Consider the following 22082-nt stretch of genomic DNA (forward strand, 5'->3'; position numbering starts at 1 on the left):
TTATTGACAAGCTACTTACAGGTTAAGGATTCCTGATTTTATTGACATGCTAAGAGCTGTTACTTACATCAGCTCATTTGAAAGCATTTTTATGGTTATGAAACATAGAAGTATTTTTATTGTTATGAAACATACAAGCAGGGGACAGGATGAAGTCGGAGCCATCTGTAGGCCAGCATTTTCATTTGATCAACTGACTTTATCTCGTTGACTTCATAATGCTGTACGAATGTGTTCCAGACTCGAGTCATCCTGGGTATATATGATCTCAGATGGAGTGATGTTCTGGAGAAGGGTACAGCCAGAGTGAAGTTGCTGCTTTCTGCCTGTCTTGTGGTATAGAAGCTTGCTTCTCGTTGTCCTCAAAGTGGTTCCAAGTGTGGTACTTTGACAATATTGGCCTTGTACATAACAGTAAGGCCACCCACATACCTCCTGTGTTGAAGGCTCTGCTGAAATGACAGATCTATCCAGGATGGGTCCAGGCGAGAGATGAGACGTCTTGCTCTGTTCTCTACTCTGTCAAGCAGTCGCGGATGAGAGGGGGGGCAGGCAAACCAAGAAAGTGGAGCATACTCGAGGTGTGAGCATACTTGTGCTTCACATAAAATCTTGCAACCCCTACTGTCAAGCAGATGCAAGATACGGTGAAGTGCTGTAAGCTTCCTGGCTGCCTTGTTTGCAAGATTTACAACATGGTGCTTCATGGTCAGTTTGGAGTCAGATTTTGCCCCAAGGATATCAACTTCTTCCCCAGGTACCAACATCCTCCCATTCATGATTACTGCACCGGCATTACCATCATGGTGCCTAGAGACCATCATCATTTGCATTTTCTCAGGTGCAAATGTTACTTGCCATCTATTTCCCCAAGCTGATATAGCTCTTAGCTGGTGATTGATGTAGCTTAGAGCAGCTGGCATTTCTTCTCTTGGATAAGTGAATGTCAGTGTACAGTCGTCTGCATATGCATGTGATTCTGGGATGAGATGAAGAAGGTCATTGAAGTAGACATTCCATAACAATGGTCCCAGCAGGCTTCCTTGTGGAACACTTGCCCCAATAGGATGTCTTGCTGATTCCGTTCCATTGAGAACTACCCTTAGAGATCTACCATGACAGTAATCACTGAGGAGACATAGCATAGAGCCTACAATTCCCAGTGCTTGCAATTTTGCTATGAGGCCCTGGTGCCACACCAGGTCAAAAGCACCAGCAATGTCCAGTGCTACCACACAGCTGACTTTGGATTCAACCAGTGACTGGTGCCTCCACCTTACTACCTCGCATTAGTATTATGATTAAATAAAAATTTCTTAGTTAACCACTTATCTCGTCTAGATTTAAGTAGTAGTTATTATGTACTAGAACTAGTCTGCCTGAAATGTCCCGGCATGATAGTGGCTTTCTTTGTACTTAACAAACCAAAATTGTAATTACACATTGTAACCTTTGCAAAGAAATGAAATTTTTATCTTTATCTTTAAAGGTCAAGTGAGAAGAGATTTGATTTCTAAGGTAAAGAGACTTTCACCACATTAAGGAAATTTTCTTAAAAGGTCAAAAACCACTAAATATTTATAGCCAGCTTGGTCTCATTTCTGATGATAAATATATCCTTTACTCTATATAAATAAATCATTAAATAAGATTAAATACTGTACTGAATTTTAAGGTTAAAGCAAATAACACAACCTTTATTATAAAATATAATAATACTTTATTTACAAAAAAAAAGAGTGCTCAGTTGTCACTCTTATAAAGAAGATAAGCACAAGAGGAGTAAGAAAAAGCAGTGTTGAAGCCGGAACTTAAAACTAACAAGGCACTATTTCCCGTAGTGAATGAGACTTGTAAACCTGAATTGTGGCAAGAAGTCCGTCATTTCCAGCAAACAGAAGAAAAAACTATAATACAGAACCATTTGAACCTTTATGTTATTATATATAAATATTTTGGTCTCATTTTCTAAATATTTATTGCACTGTACTGGAAAGAAAAGCAAATTTTACTGTAAAATGCTTAAATATTTGCTTTTTTTTTTTTTAGATTTACCATTAACATCATTGTGATTTGGCAATAAAATTTAGCACTGTTATGTCTGGCCAGTAACTGGATGAGTGACATAGATATAGCTATTCTTTTAACTGTGAAAACTTAACAAGCTGATTTGAGTATGCTGGCCCCATGAGGAAACTGTATACCCATTTATTCCTATGCTTAGTGAGCATAGTGTGATGAATGCAGGGATGGAAAATATGAGAAGATAAATAATTATATATGAAGGTTATTATTATGAATTATTGATGCTTGAGAATGCCTGTCTTGAAAAATACAACTCTTAATTTCATATTTGAAAAAAAAAAAAACTGCAAACTAGAAGAAAAAATACTTAATGAGTTTTTGTAAGAAAAATCAGCTCTTAATTGCTATTATGCTGTACTGTGTCTAGGTTGGTAGACAGCAACCGCCCAGGGAGGTACTACCGTCCTGCCAAGTGAGTGTAAAACGAAAGCCTGTAATTGTTTCACATGATGGTAGGATTGCTGGTGTCTTTTTTTTCTGTCTCATACACATGCAAGATTCAGGTACGTCTTGCTACTTCTACTTACACTTAGGTCACACTACACATACATGTACAAGCATATATATATATACACACTCCTCTGGGTTTTCTTCTATTATCTTTCTAGTTCTTGTTCTTGTTTATTTCCTCTTATTTCCATGGGGAAGTGGAACAAAATTCTTCCTCCGTAAGCCATACGTGTTGTAAGAGGCGACTAAAATGCCGGGAGCAAGGGGCTAGTAACCCCTTCTCCTGTATATATTACTAAATTTAAAACGAGAAACTTCTGTTTTTCTTTTTGGGCCACCCTGCCTCAGTGGGATACGGCTGGTGCGTTGAAAGAAAGAAAGAATATAATAAAATATCTTGTATATAATGAATAGAAATAGGATATATATGGCTGTAATGTAGAACCTACATTTAAAAATGTATATATAAGTACTGAAAATAGAAAATCCCAAAAAATTTTAACATAATGTATTCCTGAATTAAGAAACATGAATTATGAAGACAATAGAAGAGGAAATATGATAACTATTTCTAGGTTCATGAGAGGCCATTAAAGAACTAGCTACCTATCTGAATCCTGGAATTTGTAAGGGTTAGGTTTCTGGAAGCCTCTGGAAACTTGGTTTAGTTACAGATAAGTAATCCTAAATTTTACATGGTTATTATTTTTAAAAATTTACTATTTGGGTCATATGGTGTCCCATGACCTGATGGCAAAAACTCTAACTTCAAACAGTGAAGGGTCCAGGTTTGATTCCCGCAAACGGTGGAAACATTAAGTGTGTTTCCTTACACCGGTTGTCCATGTTCACCCATCAGTAAAAATAGGTACCTGGGTGTTAGTAGATTGGTGTGGGTCACATCTTGGGACAAAACTGATCTAATTCGTCAGAAATACTCTACATAACAAGCAGCTTTCTATGTATGTAATAGTAGTATATCTTTGATGTCAGCTAGACCTGTATACCTTGTACTTGTACTTGTAGAAATAAAGATATTATTATTATTATTATTATTATTATTATTATTATTATTATCTCTTAAAATAATGCTCTAATTTGCTTATACTGACATAAGAAAAAATAACTAGAAAGGAAACAGATTTAAGCAAGGGGAAACCCAATGATCACATTTTGAATGACATCATTTGGTTAGCATTCAATTTTGGAGTCATTACCAAGCACAAAGAAAGTGGGCAAACTGGGGAAACTCGTGAATAATCAAAGTTACCTGCAAAATGACTTTCAGTAAAAAAAAAGAAAATATTGTATAACTGAATCAAATGAGTTATGTTAATTCTGGAGTTCAACCGTCCTGTACGTTTCAGGAGAGTTAAAATGACAGCCACTTGTAAGTCAGTAAAAGGCTATGACAAGCTGTTCTGAATGTTGGAGATTTGGTAACTAAGTTCATGAGAAACTACTTTGTTCAAGATATGATAACCACTTCTCAGGTTGTAAAGGATATTAAAAAGCAAATGTATAGTGGTAATTTCTAGGAAGTGGCAATAGAGAGAACAGGAGACAGTAATCATAAATTACTTTAAAAACCAGTGTGAGAAAGAAAAGGAATTACTGTATTTTAGCTTATTTACAAATTGAGAAGCTGATCACTGGAGTGGGTCCTAAGAGTTGTATGCAAAACAGATACTGAAAAAGAGTAAAATTGATTAAGATAAATAATGTTGGCACGTCATAAGCACAGCACTCCTCCTGTAGCCATAAAGAGTAAATCAGACAAAATAAGAGATTAGCTATTCATTTAAAAAGGCAAGCAAACTGATAACTAACACTGCACATTCCCATAAAACTATGAAGCTAAATTGAAAACTTTAATCTGTTCTGCATGTCCCTAACTAAAAAGCTAATACTTTACCTTCTTAAAACAATGGGGTGAAAGTATGTACAAGATGACTGAAAGTAAAGTATTAGCCATACCATATTAGCCATACCATACCATGACTTTCAGTCATGTTGTACATACCAAGTTGGTATGGCCATGACATCCAATCTGGGGTAAAGGGGATGGCTAAGGATTAGATTACTGCAAGAGATGATGGCTACACCTAGTTATGGCTGCACCTAGAGTGCCATAAAACGTGAGATATAACAAATAGATCTGGCTAAAGAAATATTAACAATATGAAAGTTATATTTAAATAGTGTGTTCTATTGAAGTATGACAGAATAAGTACTCAAAAGAGGATGATTTTATTTATTTTTGAACTGGAATGCACTAAACGCTTGCTGATCCTTAGTGCACTACATAAAATGGAATGGAGTGATAAGCTGTGATTTTCAAAACGGTACATTTTACATCTTATACAATGCCTAAGACAAGGAAATGCTACTGGCTTAATCTTTGTATAAAGACAATTAACCTAAAGAGCATCACAGATTTTTTTTTTTTGAATGTAAAGCAAAGCATTTAATGTCTCATCACCAAAATGGTCATGACGATATCATTGCCACTGAACTCGAGCCAAGTCTCATCCCTAAAAACTCATTGACTTAATTCAGTAAGTCATTAACATACAAATTAAGAATGTGGAATAGTACATATACCATTCCAGAAAGCAAACATACCATAGAACTTAAAGGATACAATCACATAGTAAATAGTACCTGGAAAGATTATTAAAAGTAACTTTCATACTTAAATATCGAAAACTCATAGAAACAAAATTCTTGTGAATGATTTTAATTATGATAAAGCTTATTTCATTATCACTTTACAAACACAGAGGAACTGCTGTAGGACTTGAAAAAGTCAGAAGAGTTACAAACACATAGACATCTTTAAAATGCAGAAACTATTGGTATAATTTGGTTCTTCAAGTAAATACTACATGAAAATTACAAGACCACTATAAGATGAAAAATTAAATTCATATTAAATTCAAGGTGTACCCTATAACCTGAATTACAAATTCAAGTATCTGTTAGAAAAATCCTATAATTCAACACATTAGCTAAGAGCTGTCTATATTATTGAACCTAATACAATATTCAATTTTTAAATATTTATGCTGTTAAATAGTAACCCTTAGCAAAATCTCTACTTGAATAGAATATTTGCCAACAATCATCATGGTAAGAAATCTTATTAAATTCCTTAATGTGTATATAATACATGAGGCAAATGACTTCACTATGAACTGTGTAAAATGCATTATTATACAGAATATTGATGCAGGAGTTTGACATCACCAGTATACAGCTGAGCTGGAATACACCAATATACAGCTAGGAAGAATACACCAGCATACAGCTGGGATAGAATATGCTATTATAGAGCTGGGAAGAATACACCAGCATACAGCTGGGATAGAATATGCTAGTATAGAGCTGGGAAAGAATACACCAGCTGGGACAGAATACTGTACAAAAGGGTTAGAATACAACAGTATACATATCTTGTATTGTAATATACACCTAATGTTCTTTGATAGAGCTGAAAAGTGAAAATATAAGCTGACAAATTAAATATTAAGAATACATAAATTATAATCGATCAGATGGTAAGAACTTTGTACAACCAATACATTCACCTGATACACGGAGTTCTCAGATCAAACCCGATTGCTTCCCATTTCCGAGATGCTGTATAACCCCCAGTGGGTTTAGTGCTTCGCATGAGCATACAAGCTATAATATAATAATTTCCTTGATAATGTGAGAAGTCACAAAAGCGCTTGAAATTTCGCTATTCTTTCACAGTGGTTGTTTCGCATATTGTGATATCACCTGTTTACTGTGATCTTATTGCATAATAATTATTATTATTTTTATTACATTCACTGGGGAAATGCTTAAACCTGCAGGAGTCACACAGTGCCTGGACAAATGAGATAAAATCAGGTTTGATCCGAGGAAGGGGAGGGCAAGTTACCTCACCATTATAAAAAAAACTTCCCTTGAATGGAATAATAATAATAACCTATAACTGATGAGGTAAAATACTGTTTTTTACACTGTTCATAGTAATTACTTCAGTTGCTTTGTGAATGCACACTGCTGTACCAAGTAAAAAAAAAACTTAAATCCTTTATGAAATCCCTCGAGGTAATGTACCTATGCTCACTTAGTGGCATTTTTATATTGTACTTTCCATTATCATTACTTCTTTGTGGCACATTTAATGTTGTAATTATGTGCTGTGTTCACTCTCACCCTCACCACTGTGTTCATTCTCACCCTCACCACTGTGTTCATTCTCACCCTCACCACTGTGTTCATTCTCACCCTCACCACTGTGTTCATTCTCACCCTCACCACTATGTTCATTCTCACCCTCACCACTATGTTCATTCTCACCCTCACCACTATGTTCATTCTCACCCTCACCACTGTGTTCATTCTCACCCTCACCACTATGTTCATTCTCACCCTCACCACTGTGTTCATTCTCACCCTCACCACTGTGTTCACTCTCACCCTCACCACTATGTTCATTCTCACCCTCACCACCGTGTTCATTCTCACCCTCACCACTGTGTTCATTCTCACCCTCACCCTCACCACTATGTTCATTCTCACCCTCACCACTGTGTTCATTCTCACCCTCACCACTGTGTTCATTCTCACCCTCACCACTGTGTTCACTCTCACCCACACCACTATGTTCATTCTCACCCTCACCACTGTGTTCATTCTCACCCTCACCACTGTGTTCACTCTCACCCTCACCACTATGTTCATTCTCACCCTCACCACCGTGTTCATTCTCACCCTCACCACTGTGTTCACTCTCACCCTCACCACTGTGTTCATTCTCACCCTCACCACTATGTTCATTCTCACCCTCACCACTATGTTCATTCTCACCCTCACCACTGTGTTCACTCTCACCCTCACCACCGTGTTCACTCTCACCCTCACCACCTTGTTCACTCTTACCCTCACCACCGTGTTCACTCTCACCCTCACCACCGTGTTCACTCTCACCCTCACCACTATGTTCATTCTCACCCTCACCACTATGTTCATTCTCACCCTCACCACTGTGTTCACTCTCACCCTCACCACCGTGTTCACTCTCACCCTCACCACCTTGTTCACTCTTACCCTCACCACCGTGTTCACTCTCACCCTCACCACCGTGTTCACTCTCACCCTCACCACCGTGTTCACTCTCACCCTCACCACCGTGTTCACTCTCACCCTCACCACTTCCAGTTTTGTTACATATTTTTGGCTGCCATGATATTTTGTATATAAGTACATATCTGTCTCCTCTTTCCAGTTAAGATATTAAAACCAGTTCTTTCACTATTATAACATGATTGTTATTAATACATCACTTTTATTAGGCAGTGGTTCACAGCCTCAGCTCTGTATGTAAACTTAATCTTGTATTACTGTATTATGAGTATGTAATAAAAATAATACAGCTGGTTTGACTGGCAAGTATGGAAAGGAGACAGTTTGCAGAGTAAATCTTCATTTCTATGATATTTTACTCCATGTTAAGCTCTATCAAGTCTTGAACTTTTTCAAGATTTGATTAAGGTGTAAACTGAGCAAAACATCCTTAGTATAAAAATTTGTTCTACAAACTCTCTCTACCACTGATATTACAGAGCTGCAATTTAGTTATTGCATAAATTTTGATACCAGAACAAAAGACATACTTTCCTTGTAGCAGATTTGGTTTTAGGTTAATTATTATAATCAAAAAAGAAGCGCTAAGCCACAAGGGCTATACAGCGGTTTTAGGTTAAGATGTAAGAGATTGTTATATTAAGAGATTTTTTATATGGTTTTGGGATTTGTTTCATGTTCTCCACATATTTTAGTGGCTATTTATATATGTACTGTGCATAATCTTTAGAATCGGGTTTTATGCTCCTATTAAAGCACATCTGTAGCTAATTACTCTTATTAAGAGCAAGAATATTGATAAGTAATGTCAAAACCCTAAAGTTTTTTCTAAAGAGCATCTGTTAAGGAATCAAACCCATTAATAATGCATGAAACAAAAAGCAAATCACTTTCAATGACTCTTATTTGATATGACCCAAGTCATTTGCTATTTTTTACCTTATGATACATGTAATTACCTAACTTGACCTCAGTTATATTTCCCCTATTGCAAATACTTATTCTGAAAGTAATATTATTGGCATTCAGACCCAAAGCTAAGCACATTTCATTTACTGTTAGCTGTCCCTCTACTTGCAACAGTCTCAGCATTTTAACCTCTATTCTTTCAACTGTTTAATAACTTTAGATACATAATTTACAATATCTAACAATGATATCGATTACGTATCTACTACATCTTTTTCTGTGCATTCCTACTTGTTTTAATCCTGAATCTTTCAGCACTTTCTTACTTATTTAACAACCTAATAAATAACATTATCCAGCCTAATGTGTCAGGGAAAGATGCTGCCAAAAGTATCTTTACCCAGCCTATTGTATCGGGAAAAGATGCTACCAAAAGCGAAATACTGCCATCATAAGATGATTAGACACGCTAGACTTTTAACATCTTGGTACATTAGGGAAAGGCAACACATAGGCAATTACTGTATGGAAACTATTTTTCATATTTCAACCATGCAATGCTTTTTATCAAATAAAAAAATAGGAAAACATAGTAAGAAAAGGCAAATAAATGACTAGTAGTGAGTGGAATGAGGTGAAGAACAAACAGGGTGTGAATTAGGCTATTATGCTGTCAAATGTCTCCTAAGTTTTCTGGGAAGAAGTTTACCTAATTTGTAGAAACTGGTGTTCTGACTGAAGTTGTCACAGATACTGAGGCATGCAGAATCAGGGATCCTGCTTCTCTGGATCTCGTCCTTCTCAGCAAAAGGAGTAATCTGTCATTTCAATTCTTTAAATGTTTATGGAAATTATGATGTATTATGTAAGGACTGTTATTAGTGTTCTGAATTCATCCATGGAGATCTTTGGATGTTTCACCTATGTAGAGTGCATCACATTTGTTACAGGTGATAGTGTATGCACCTGTAGTAATTGAGTTATGTTGATGTTTCTGTCCTCCCAAAACTTTATTTCCGAAGATATCTCCAACATCCTCTCCAACAGTGAAGTCAACATAGCTACCAATGCCTCTACCATCATCAAGGACTTTACTAGACACAAACACCACCAACACAACAGTAAGTACTACAGGGTAATAAACCTTCATGTGTAACAACTGTTACTAAATCTTTTTAAGTGAAACATCCAGAGAGCTACAGAGATCTTCAGTAAGCTAATACGTACAGTGGACCCCCGACCAACGAAGGCATCGTCTAATGAAAAAATCGCCTAACGAAGCATTTTAGCTTAAAATTTTTGGCCCGACCAACGATGAAAAACTCGACAAACAACATTCGTCCTGAACGTGTCCGCCTGTCTGTCCAGGCTGAGCACGCCTCAGCTGCCCTACCTTTAGCTAGTGTGCCACTGTTTACAAGCCAGGGCTGATGGTTTCACAGATACATGTGATATATTTTGTATTATTCCATTGTTTTTAGTGCTTGTAACTGCTAAATAAGAAAGCTTCTAGTACCAACCCTGTGGTAAAAAGGGTGAGAAATACTATCGAAATACTATCATACCATGGTCAGTTGTTGCTGCACCACTGTCAGCTGCTGCTGTACCACCGTCAGATGCTGCTGTACCATCGTCAGCTGCTGCTGTACCACGGTCAGCTGCTGCTGTACCACGGTCAGCTGCTGCTGTACCATGGTCAGCTGCTGCTGTACCATGGTCAGCTGCTGCTGTACCATGGTCAGCTGCTGCTGTACCATGGTCAGCTGCTGCTGTACCATGGTCAGCTGCTGCTGTACCATGGTCAGCTGCTGCTGTACCATGGTCAGCTACTGCTGCTGCACCACCGTCAGTTGTACTACTTGAAGATGTGGAGAGTGTTGTTGGTGTGGCTTAACGAGAAACAATTACGGAGAAACAATTAATCCCAGAGGGTTAGCAACCCAGGATAACTCAAGAAAGTCAGTGGGGATTGCAAAGTGAAGCCTTTACTCATGTATCACTATGAAAATCCCAGAGTGTTCAAGAAAAACAGTGTCTCATCACTCATCAATACTCCTCAATAAAGGTAAGTGTCCTTTTAGCATTTATTTATTTATTTATGGGTTGGTGGCCCGGTGGCCTGGTGGCTAAAGCTCCCGCTTCACACATGGAGAGCCTGGGTTCGATTCCCGGCGGGTGGAAACATTTCGACACGTTTCCTTACACCTGTTGTCCTGTTCACCTAGCAGCAAATAGGTACCTGGGTGTTAGTCGACTGGTGTGGGTCACATCCTGGGGGACAAGTTTGAGGACCCCAATGGAAATAAGTTAGACAGTCCTCGATGACGCACTGACTTCTTGGGTTATCCTGGGTGGCTAACCCTCCGGGGTTAAAAATCCGAACGAAATCTTATCTTATGAAGTTATTGTGCATGTCTCATTGTTTTCTTTGTAGGGAAATGTATATTTCATGAAAAAAAATAATTTTTTTTTTAATACTTTTGGCTGTCTGGAACGGATTACGTAATTGAATTTCCATTATTTCTTATGGGGAAAATTAATTCAACTAACGATAAATTCGCCTGAAGATAAGCTCTCAGGAACGGATTAATATCATTGGTCGAGGGTCCACTGTATGTCAGCAAAACAGACAATGTTAACAATTGCATCATATATCATAATTATCACAGATATTTAATAAACTTTCCATGGGGAAGTGGAACAGAATTCTTCCTCTGTAAGCCATGCGTGTTGTAATTAGCGACTAAAATGCTGGGAGCAAGAGGCTAGTAACCCGTTCTCCTGTATGTATTACTAAAGTTAAAAAGAGAAACTTTCATTTTTTGGGGGGGGCTGCCCTGCTTAGGTGGGATATGGCCGGTTTGTTGAAAGAAGATTTAATAAACTGGAATGGCACACATCTAATTGCCACTCATTGAAGATGACATCCAAAGAAGATAAATCCTTGAATCTGTGCTCATTGCAACTTGCAACATCTTCAACCAGACTTTCCACCATTTACCTGAAACTTTCAGAAAGCTTCAGAGACATTTGGCAATCAGTGTTATTTGACTCACACCCCACATACTCTTTATCTCACTGTTACTCACTGATATCTGTATACTTACCCTTTGTTACAAGGTTTATTGGTTTGTAACTGATAAAAACTACTGCTTATTTAAATAATATGTAAATGTTTTGTAATTGATACCTTTTTATTAGCTACCTTTCTCATTGAATGTATGATCATATTTAACTACACAGGAAGTCTCACATAATGCTGTGTCTAGTTCTTAAGTAGTCTGTAAGCCTTATGATTAGTTGCCCAAAATGAACTGCAGGATTAGTGGCTTCTTTTGTGCTTACTATGTTACTTTTGTATTTACATTATCTATATGCTCAAAGAAATAAAGCATTATCATTATCATATGGAAACATTATCAAGGAAGATTCCACATAAATGTATATGTCTCTCCTCTCCATTGTGTTCATATCTTCTACCGTAAGGTACCCACCTAGGAGAACATAGAATTAAATAGTTAGTAACCATCATTTACATAAATAAAGCTCTTACACTGTTAATATCATTCTTTATAATTACTATAACAGTTGTTTTTGTTACTGCATGTAAAGATGTCCACTAATTGAACCTAGCCTCAGTTATTTTTGTTACTGCATGTAAAGGTATCAAATAACTAAAGTTAGCCACAATTATTTTGCTGATGTATATAAATATATCCAGTAATAGGACCTAGATACAATAGTTTCTTTTACATAAACTTCATTATCTATTACAGCTACTTATCTGTAAATAGCAATCTGACATTTTTCTAACATTTTTTTTTTTTTTATTATTATCACACTGGCCGATTCCCACCAAGGCAGGGTGGCCCGAAAAAGAAAAACTTTCACCATCATTCACTCCATCACTGTCTTGCCAGAAGGGTGCTTTACACTACAGTTTTTAAACTGCAACATTAACACCCCTCCTTCAGAGTGCAGGCACTGTACTTCCCATCTCCAGGACTCAAGTCCGGCCTGCCGGTTTCCCTGAACCCCTTCATAAATGTTACTTTGCTCACACTCCAACAGCACGTCAAGTATTAAAAACCATTTGTCTCTTTTTTTTTTCTAACATTCAACAAGATATAAAATTAACGAGTTTAGTACAGCCTCTGCATGCATTTGTGAAAATCATCTCAAATCACCATTGTTCCTTTCCTTTAAATTTTCCGTCTCACAATTCTACAAAACTATAATACTAGTCTAGTGATTTACAATAAAATTTTATACCACTGAGACATGTTTTATAAAAAAGAATGTAAGTCCTAATATTATCACAGTAATTTATCTAGTGTATAAAATGCAGTGTGTATAACATGCACAGAAAGTTGGAAACTGGAGGTGTGCAGATATATGAACTTATTTTGCTCACTGTATGAAGAATAAAATGGATCTAATATGATGTATTTCATAAACATATTACAACATAAGGAAAAATAATTTGGAATAGTATTTTTATTTCGAACCAAAGAAATATATTATTATATTGTGCCAAGTTTTCTGGAAAACTCTTCATTTATCACAGGTATTAAAACTTTTTAATAAATTTAAATTAGGGATCAGTTGTCCTTTAAAACTATTTAAATTTGCTAAAAAATAGTGAAAATACATATTTGTGATTAAATTACTTTTCAAAATTGTATAATACTGCAATAAATCTTTAATGCTAAAGTAAGTTTAAACAAAGCAGAATACAGTGGAACTCCGGTTTTTGTCCAGTCCAGTTAAGATAAGATAAGAGATAAGATTTCGTTCGGATTTTTAACCCCGGCGGGCTAGCCACCCAGGATAACCCAAGAAAGTCAGTGCGTCATCGAGGACTGTCTAACTTATTTCCATTGGGGTCCTCAATCTTGTCCCCCAGGATGCAACCCACACCAGTCAACTAACACCCAGGTACCTATTTGCTGCTAGGTGAACAGTTCAGTTTTCGACCATTTTTTTCAGCGAAATTTTCCCTGTTTTCATACATCCGCTCAGAAATCATCCATATCAGATGCGTCCCCCTGCCCACGGGACGCGGCCACTCATACGTTCATGACTCAGCCTGCCTTTGTTACTCATAGAGGGTGGTAGTGATGGTAGTAGAGGGTGGTAGTGGTGATGGTAGAGGGTGGTAGTAGTGATGGTAGAGGGTGGTGGTGATGGTGGTAAAGGGTGGTAGTGATGGTGGTAAAGGGTGGTAGTGATGGTGGTAAAGGGTGGTAGTGATGGTGGTAGAGGGTGGTAGTGAGGGTGGTAGTGATGGTGGTAGAGGGTGGTAGTGATGGTGGTAGTGATGATAGTAGAGGGTGGTAGTCATGATGGTAGAAGGTGGTAGTGATGGAATAGTGATGGTGGTAGAGGTTGGTAGTGATGGTGGTAGATGGTGGTAGTGATGGTGGTAGAGTGTGGTAGTGATGGTGGTAGAGGGTGGTAGTGATGATGGTAGAGGGTGGAAGTGATGGTGGTAGTGATGGTGGTAGTGATGGTGGTAGAGGTTGGAAGTGATGGTGGTAGAGGGTGGTAGTGATGATGGTAGAGGGTGGTAGTGATGGGGTAGTGATGGTGGTAGTGATGGTGGTAGAGGGTGGTAGTGATTGTGGTAGAGGGTGGTAGCAATGGTGGTAGAGGGTGGTAGTGATTGTGGTAGAGGGTGGTAGCAATGGTGGTAGTGATGGTGGTAGTGATTGTGGTAGAGGGTGGTAGCAATGGTGGTAGTGATGGTGGTAGTGATTGTGGTAGAGGGTGGTAGCAATGGTGGAAGAGGGTGGTAGTGATGATGGTAGAGATAACTTCTCTTCCCTCTCCCTTCCTCACCATCTTCCATACACCAACAAGAGTCTTCAAAAAAGGTAAAAATGAGTTAAATGTACATTTATCCATTTCATTGATGCTTTATATATATTTCTCATTGTTTTCTTTACATAAAACTATAGTTATTCTTTATAAAATGTATTTTTTGTTAATATTTTTGGGTGTCTGGAATGGATTAATTGAATTTACATTATTTCTTAAGGGAAATATTACTTCAGTTTCGTACAAATCGGTTTTCGGCCAACCTTCTGGAATGGATTAAAGACAAAAATTGGGGTTCCACTGTATACATCATTTTTACCTTGCAAAGACATAAGAGCATGCCTTGTGTGTGTTCAATACTGACATTCACAGCAGCATTTGTCATTTAAGTGTAAATAACATCCGTGTTGAATTTAATAATTCATTTTGGCATCACAGAGCAATGCAAATTGGCAACAGAAATTGCAGAAAGCACCGGTGGGCTTCTCGTGATGTGCTGGAGGTGAAAATTACCAGAATGGCTTCATGGAGAAGAAGAGGTTACTCAGTCTATGCTGTCTATATGTTACATGATGTTTTGCTAAAGACTAGAGATTACGATATGTAAAGCAGTAAAAAATTATTACTAGGTCTAATTAATATTACTGCACACAGTAAACTGGAGAATTTCAAATTCAAACTAAATATTAATTATATGCAGAGTGTCCCACTTGATCTCCACAAAGAACAGCCTTAAAAAAGAAAGAAATAATTGGAACTAAATGCCTACTTTTTGTTTTAATAGTAACCTTAAGTGATCATTATCATTAGGCTACATATCTACATTATACTTTTCTCCTCATATTAATGAGCAAATGTGATATACTCCTCTTACATGTATAGCTTAAGTCACATAACACTTGATGACTGATGTATTGACATACCACTTTCTGCAACAGTTCAATGAAAGCAAATAAAATTTACATTTCCTATTAAAATATCTAATGTCAGACTATATTTTCTGTTAGCATGTCAGCCATCTCCTATCAAGGTAGTATGAACAAAAAAAAGTAAACATTCCTCATCATTCATACAATAGCTGTTTTGCCAGAAACAAATTCTAATGACCCTCCAAATTGTGACATCCCTACCCTTTCTTCACAGTGCAAGCACTGAACTTTCTGCCATAAGGACTCAAGTCTGGCTAACCAGTTACTCTGAATTCCTTCAGAAATGTTACACTACTTACACTCCAACATTCTTCAAAATACTCGTCTCTACTCACCTTGATCTAACATGCTCACACATGAGTTGTCTAGAAACAATATTTGGAAGTAAGAACAATTTAATTTCATAAATGTTTTAAGGTTTTCTGAGTATAATCAATAAGGTTGAGATTTGTATCCAGTGGGAAAATTATACAGGTGAATCTTAATTCTAATGAAAGTTAAATTTAAGATTCTGCCATAAGTTCTGAAACACATACTGGATACATTGTAACAAGATTTATTATTAATTCACTGTAGTATTGAAATCTTTGTCACATACAGCTTACCATAACTGAACAGGTAAGTTATATTATTTATCTTAAAATAATGATAACAAGTGAATGCCTGCCCTCAGTCCCGACTTACAAGTTCTCAGAATCACAACCATTTTGATAAATATCTCTTCAAGTATTCTGTAACTAGCAAAAATATTCTTCATAGTTGAAATGAACTTGCTATCTTTAGCATTTTGATCTTAAAGTTATATGAATATAGTTACACTGATTGAAAAACAGATACAGTGGAACCTCAAAAATCGAACTGCTCCCAACTCAAGCAGTTATGTAAGTATATTTTTGTAAGTGCTTTTATAAGTGTATTTTTGAGGGTCTGAAATGGACTAATCTAATTTACATTATTCCTGATGGGAATAAATTCGTTCAGTAGCAGTACACAAACAGCCTTCTGGACCGAAGAAAGTTCGATTTTTAAGGTTCCACTGTAATTGTTACTGGCATTTAAAAATAAAACAAGCACAATATATATTTGATTTGAACAGTTAAAAAACATGACTGCCTGTATACCTTTACTTTTGTGTAAAAAATGTCCCCTCAAGGAAGGTTCCTTGATGTTGGTGAGGGGCTCTTGATTTAGGGAATTGGATCTGTGCTCCAGTTCCCCGAATTAAGCCTGAATGCCTTCCACATCCCCCCCAGGCGCTGTATAATCCTCCGGGTTTAACGCTTCCCCCTTGATTATAATAATAATAATAATGTGTAAAAATGTAGGAGACACAAATATCTATAGTAATAAGTTATACAGTGGACCCCCGCATAACGATCACCTCCGAATGCGACCAATTATGTAAGTGTATTTATGTAAGTGTGTTTGTACGTGTATGTTTGGGGGTCTGAAATGGACTAATCTACTTCACAATATTCCTTATGGGAACAAATTCGGTCAGTACTGGCACCTGAACATACTTCTGGAGTGAAAAAATATCGTTAACCGGGGGTCCACTGTACTCACACTTTTGGGGTATCTAGTAACATACAAGATAATTTTAAGTGTTGTTCTTTCAATTGCGTAAAAGTAGTGCATTTGTTAGCCAATCTTTTTATCAACCACAGCAATCATTAATAAGCACAAACATATGTATGCATTCAGTAAACATTAAACACATACTTCAAGGTGATAATAGTACACTCCAGTGCTTTACTTGACACAATTGCACATGACACTCATTGACTGCTTGTCAGGTGTTTTGCCAAACATACAGTCACTTAATTATGCACCTTCCTAGTGATCTTCATTGAGGAATATTCTCATTTTTACCATGAGAGAATATTTTACTGTTGTTCCATATATGAGAAGGATAATATTAAATATCATACAATTAACAAGTTTAACACTGCCTTTAATATAAAGTTTATGAAGTGTGAGTTTACCAGGACACTACATGAAAATCAATTATTTCGTCTTCATCTTCAGTTCCTCATGCTAGGAACATCATGTGAAGTATATCCTTGAGTTATCAAATCGATAAAATAAAGGTAGAAATACAGTTTTGATCAGACTACAGGACTTTTTAGTCTTTTAGTCTTCCTTAACATTTTTCAACGTCATAATAGCAAAAATACAAAAATAAAAATAAAAGCCACTGCAAAATGCTAAAAAGTTTTCTTGTCTAACAGACATTGTGTTATCATTTCTTAAAATTTTTAGCCAAAGCACAGTTGCATATATAAGACAGTTGCCATTTAAATTGAGAAATAATTGAGTGAAATTTTTTTTTACCAAGCATTATAGCTTATACCGAAAGAAAAAGTACTTTATAGAAAGCAATAGACAGAAGAAACAAATCGACACCTTGGGCATATCATATGTACAGGAGGGCCCCACTTTACAGCACTTTGCTAATATGGACATTTCAAATTTTAACCCCCTCAAGGGCGGTTCCTTGACACTGGTGAGGGGCTCTTGATCTAAGGAATTGGATCTGTACTCTGGTTCCCTGAATTGTGCCTGAATACCTTCCATCCCCCCACATGCATTGTATAATCCTACGGGTTTAGCGCTTCCCACATAATTTTAATAAACTTTAACCAAATATTTTTTTATATGGCTCCTGATTCACTATTACATCGTCCATGTGCCACTCTATTTGTTTACATTCTCCGTGAGCTCTGTGTCTTATCCAGCCATCTCCTCCTGACTTACAATAAATGCTTCTCACCTCTCACCGTACATTAAGGCCAAAAATATTTTATGGTAATAAGTGTACCGTATATGCATTTTTACTTTTTTATATTTTTAGGTCTAATTATATGGATAGCTTAAAATGTGATAGTGTAAACATGTTATCAGGCATTTATATGCATTAAAAAATGAAAAAAAAAAGAGTCAGTCACTTTACAGCAATTTTTGCTTTACAGCAGTAGGCTGCAACCTAACCTGCCATACAGGGCCCTCCTCTATCTATATTAGTTTTGTTTCAAGGGGAGAAGGGATGTCTGGTCATTGGTTGAAGAGTGTTTCAGGGAATTTTTATCTATTCTCCACTTTCTTAAATCTGACCTGATTATCTGCTGATATGTTGTGCATCATTTGGAATTTAAGATTTTTTTTTTTTTTCATCAATCCGGCCATATCCCACCAAGGCAGGGTGACCTAAAAAGTAAAAGAAAAGTACTTAAAAAGAAAAACAAAAGTTACATTTTTGTATGCTTTTACAAACAAAGTTTTATTATTAATATTCCCTAAATGCTGCATGGCTTTTGTGGATTTACCATTTCCCCATTAGGTAATAATTATATTATAGAATGCTGTGTCAGCAGATGAGAGGTGTTGTCCAGACTTTAAGTGTGTCTGCCATCATAAAATAACTCCTTCTCTTCTCAGTCAAAAACAATGAGTTATGACCAGTCTCAGTCGTGATCAATGAGTTAAGACCAGCCTCAGTCATGATCAATGAGTTAAGACCAGCCTCAGTCATGATCAATGAGTTAAGACCAGCCTCAGTCATGATCAATGAGGTAAGACCAGCTTCAGTTATGATCAATGAGTTAAGACCAGCTTCAGTCATGATCAATGAGTTAAGACCAGCTTCAGTCATGATCAATGAGTTAAGACCAGCTTCAGTCATGATCAATGAGTTAAGACCAGCTTCAGTCATGATCAATGAGTTAAGACCAGCTTCAGTCATGATCAATGAGTTAAGACCAGCTTCAGTCATGATCAATGAGTTAAGACCAGCTTCAGTCATGATCAATGAGTTAAGACCAGCTTCAATCATGATCAATGAGTTAAGACCAGCTTCAGTCATGATCAATTAGTTAAGACCAGCTTCAGTCATGATCAATTAGTTAAGACCAGCTTCAATCATGATCAATGAGTTAAGACCAGCTTCAGTCATGATCAATGAGTTAAGACCAGCTTCAATCATGATCAATGAGTTAAGACCAGCTTCAGTCATGATCAATGAGTTAAGACCAGCTTCAATCATGATCAATGAGTTAAGACCAGCTTCAGTCATGATCAATGAGGTAAGACCAGCTTCAGTCATGATCAATTAGTTAAGACCAGCTTCAGTCATGATCAATGAGTTAAGACCAGCTTCAGTCATGATCAATTAGTTAAGACCAGCTTCAGTCATGATCAATTAGTTAAGACCAGCTTCAGTCATGATCAATTAGTTAAGACCAGCTTCAGTCATGATCAATGAATTAAGACCAGTTTCAGTCATGATCAATGAGTTAAGACCAGCTTCAGTCATGATCAATGAGTTAAGACCAGCTTCAGTCATGATCAATGAGTTAAGACCAGCTTCAGTCATGATCAATTAGTTAAGACCAGCTTCAATCATGATCAATGAGTTAAGACCAGCTTCAGTCATGATCAATTAGTTAAGACCAGCTTCAGTCATGATCAATGAGTTAAGACCAGCTTCAGTCATGATCAATGAGTTAAGACCAGCTTCAGTCATAATCAATGAGTTAAGATGAGCCTCAGTCATGATCAATGAGTTATGATTAGACAATAGAGAAACAAAGATAAAGATTGAAAAGCTACAGCAAAAATTATCTAGTGAATTACAAAACTGACTTTTCTGTATGTAATGAGATTCTTGATAAAATCAGTATCTTTAAGTGCTCTTGGAAAGCAAGAAAGATACAAACAAAAAAGGGTAGTTTTTACCCCAAAAAAATTCCTATTTGTCCATTCTATGTAAAACCTTGTATATTTTAATGTAATTTTTTTAAGTAGAAGAAAATAATTTGAGCCACAGTATAATTATTTAATTAAATATTTATATGAAAACCATATGCAATACTAGATCTGATAAATTATAATGTAACTGAATAACTGTAATTGTGCTTTATAGAATGGGGATTCTGTCCTGGTAGAAAAAAAGATAAAAAAATCAAGTATGATTAGTTATGGCACACTCCACTGTGCTGTACTGCCAAATGGAAAAAAAAAAAAATGCAAAAGAAAGAAAAGTGAATGTCAATGAAGGAAACATCTCTTTTCATAATATTCCTACCGTGAGAGAAACAGGTCAAGCTTTATAAACACAGAACTCTTAGTGGAGTAATAAATGCTTCATTTCTGCAAGCATAACTTAGAAAAACAAGCTCTTTCTATCACTGATGAGTACACTAAGGCTATATCAGCAGCATATCATCCTGCTCTGAATCCACAAGACAGAAGAGAAGAATAACTAAGAAAAGTTATTTAGCACTTTGCAATGATCCCCAACTTTCCTTTCAGATCATATTAAGATTCCTTTTCCAAATATTTAAAAAAATATTTTTGAAAAATGTACAATGCAAAATAAATAGTAACATCCTTGGGGACTATCATCACATGTTCTGTAGTGCAATATCTTTGGCTCAGCATTTCATGAATTCTTTCAAGTCATTGCAAATAAATTTCTTGTTTCTACCACAATTCATCATAAACATTTACATCCCGGGATATGCAACTTACACAATAAGTTCTTGTTACTGTCACTGCATGAAATGTAGAGACTAGACATCAATGAAAATGTCACTTGATTTCCATTACACTTAGGGAAACGGAGAATCACAGACTTCCAAAGAGTCATATTTTGAGCACATTTTGTCTATCACATGGTAAGCTTATACTTACCAACATTATATTCGCCTTCTTGAAAAGGAGAGCTATTTTTAGTTCAGCTATCCAGTTTTACATTTAGCTTTCCCATCTAATGTCCTCTTGTATATATCAAACTGTTCTTCATATTTAACCATATGAATTGATATTGTTTTCAGGAGGCCACATGTATCAGTTAATTTAATTTTCTCATTTCTAAATCGTGAGTCACCTATTCTTCTGATTCTTAAACTTTCACCAACAATACCAGTAAGCAGCACATCCTCAAGCACAAAGAATGTGGTGTCAAGTGCCTTCTGATATATATCATCCACTACATCACTTGTGAAGAGATATGCTGGCCCAGTGAGGAAGTCTGGGTACTTGGATTTGCTGTATGTTTTAGTATCTATGAAATACTTGCTCTTCTTATTTCTGACAGGCTTCCAACCTTTGGCCATTCGCCCATACATTACATGGTCTTCATTTGCCTTAGACTCTATAAAACTAAGAAGTAGGGGCATATTGATAAACATATCATCATCGGTCTTGAGAACGAAGTGTGACTCAGAACAATATGTTTTAATCCACTCAAACATGGATACAGTCTTCAGTGTGAGATTGCTATAGTGATCAATAAAATTTGCTTGGATAATGTCCCCAAACAATTCATTTTCTTTATCAATGTTGCTTTGAACATTGAAATTAGTGGTTCTCCCAATTACAAAGGCCATAACCACATCCTTCCTCAATGAGAAGTGTCCCCAGGTTTGTCTGACAGCTGTGCGATGTTTCTCATGGTCTGGGGCAGTTGTAATCAACACAAGAACTTTCAGCTCCCGTCCATTGTTCTCACAAAGTTCTTCATGAGGCACACTGAAGCCTGATTCATATTTTTCGCCAACCTGTAAATAATAAACAGTTATAATCTGATTTTTTAAACAGTATAAATAATCATTATATTTCTGGTATACAATACCAACATGCAGAGGAATATGGCACATGGACAACACTTTGGTATCTTTATTTATGAAACATTCCACTTGTGCAGTCAAACACAGAGGTAATTAATATACCAGAGATAATTGAGAA

The 22082-nt window shown here is 36.5% G+C and overlaps 1 protein-coding gene across 2 annotated transcripts in view; it reads right to left on the reverse strand.

Annotated features, from left to right (window-relative positions):
- Positions 1 to 1963: 1963 nt before the first annotated feature.
- LOC128689824 (beta-1,3-galactosyltransferase 1) overlaps positions 1964 to 22082 on the reverse strand; it is a 957133-nt gene continuing 937014 nt past the window's right edge. For both annotated transcript variants that reach the window (XM_070087677.1, XM_053778315.2), the window contains one exon: positions 1964 to 21895. In XM_070087677.1, coding sequence (XP_069943778.1) covers positions 21074 to 21895 — 822 coding nt within the window. In that variant the 3' untranslated portion in view covers positions 1964 to 21073. The remainder of the gene's footprint in view (positions 21896 to 22082) is intronic.

Source organism: Cherax quadricarinatus, chromosome 22 (assembly GCF_038502225.1).
Source record: "Cherax quadricarinatus isolate ZL_2023a chromosome 22, ASM3850222v1, whole genome shotgun sequence".
Taxonomy (NCBI): Eukaryota; Metazoa; Arthropoda; class Malacostraca; order Decapoda; family Parastacidae; genus Cherax; species Cherax quadricarinatus.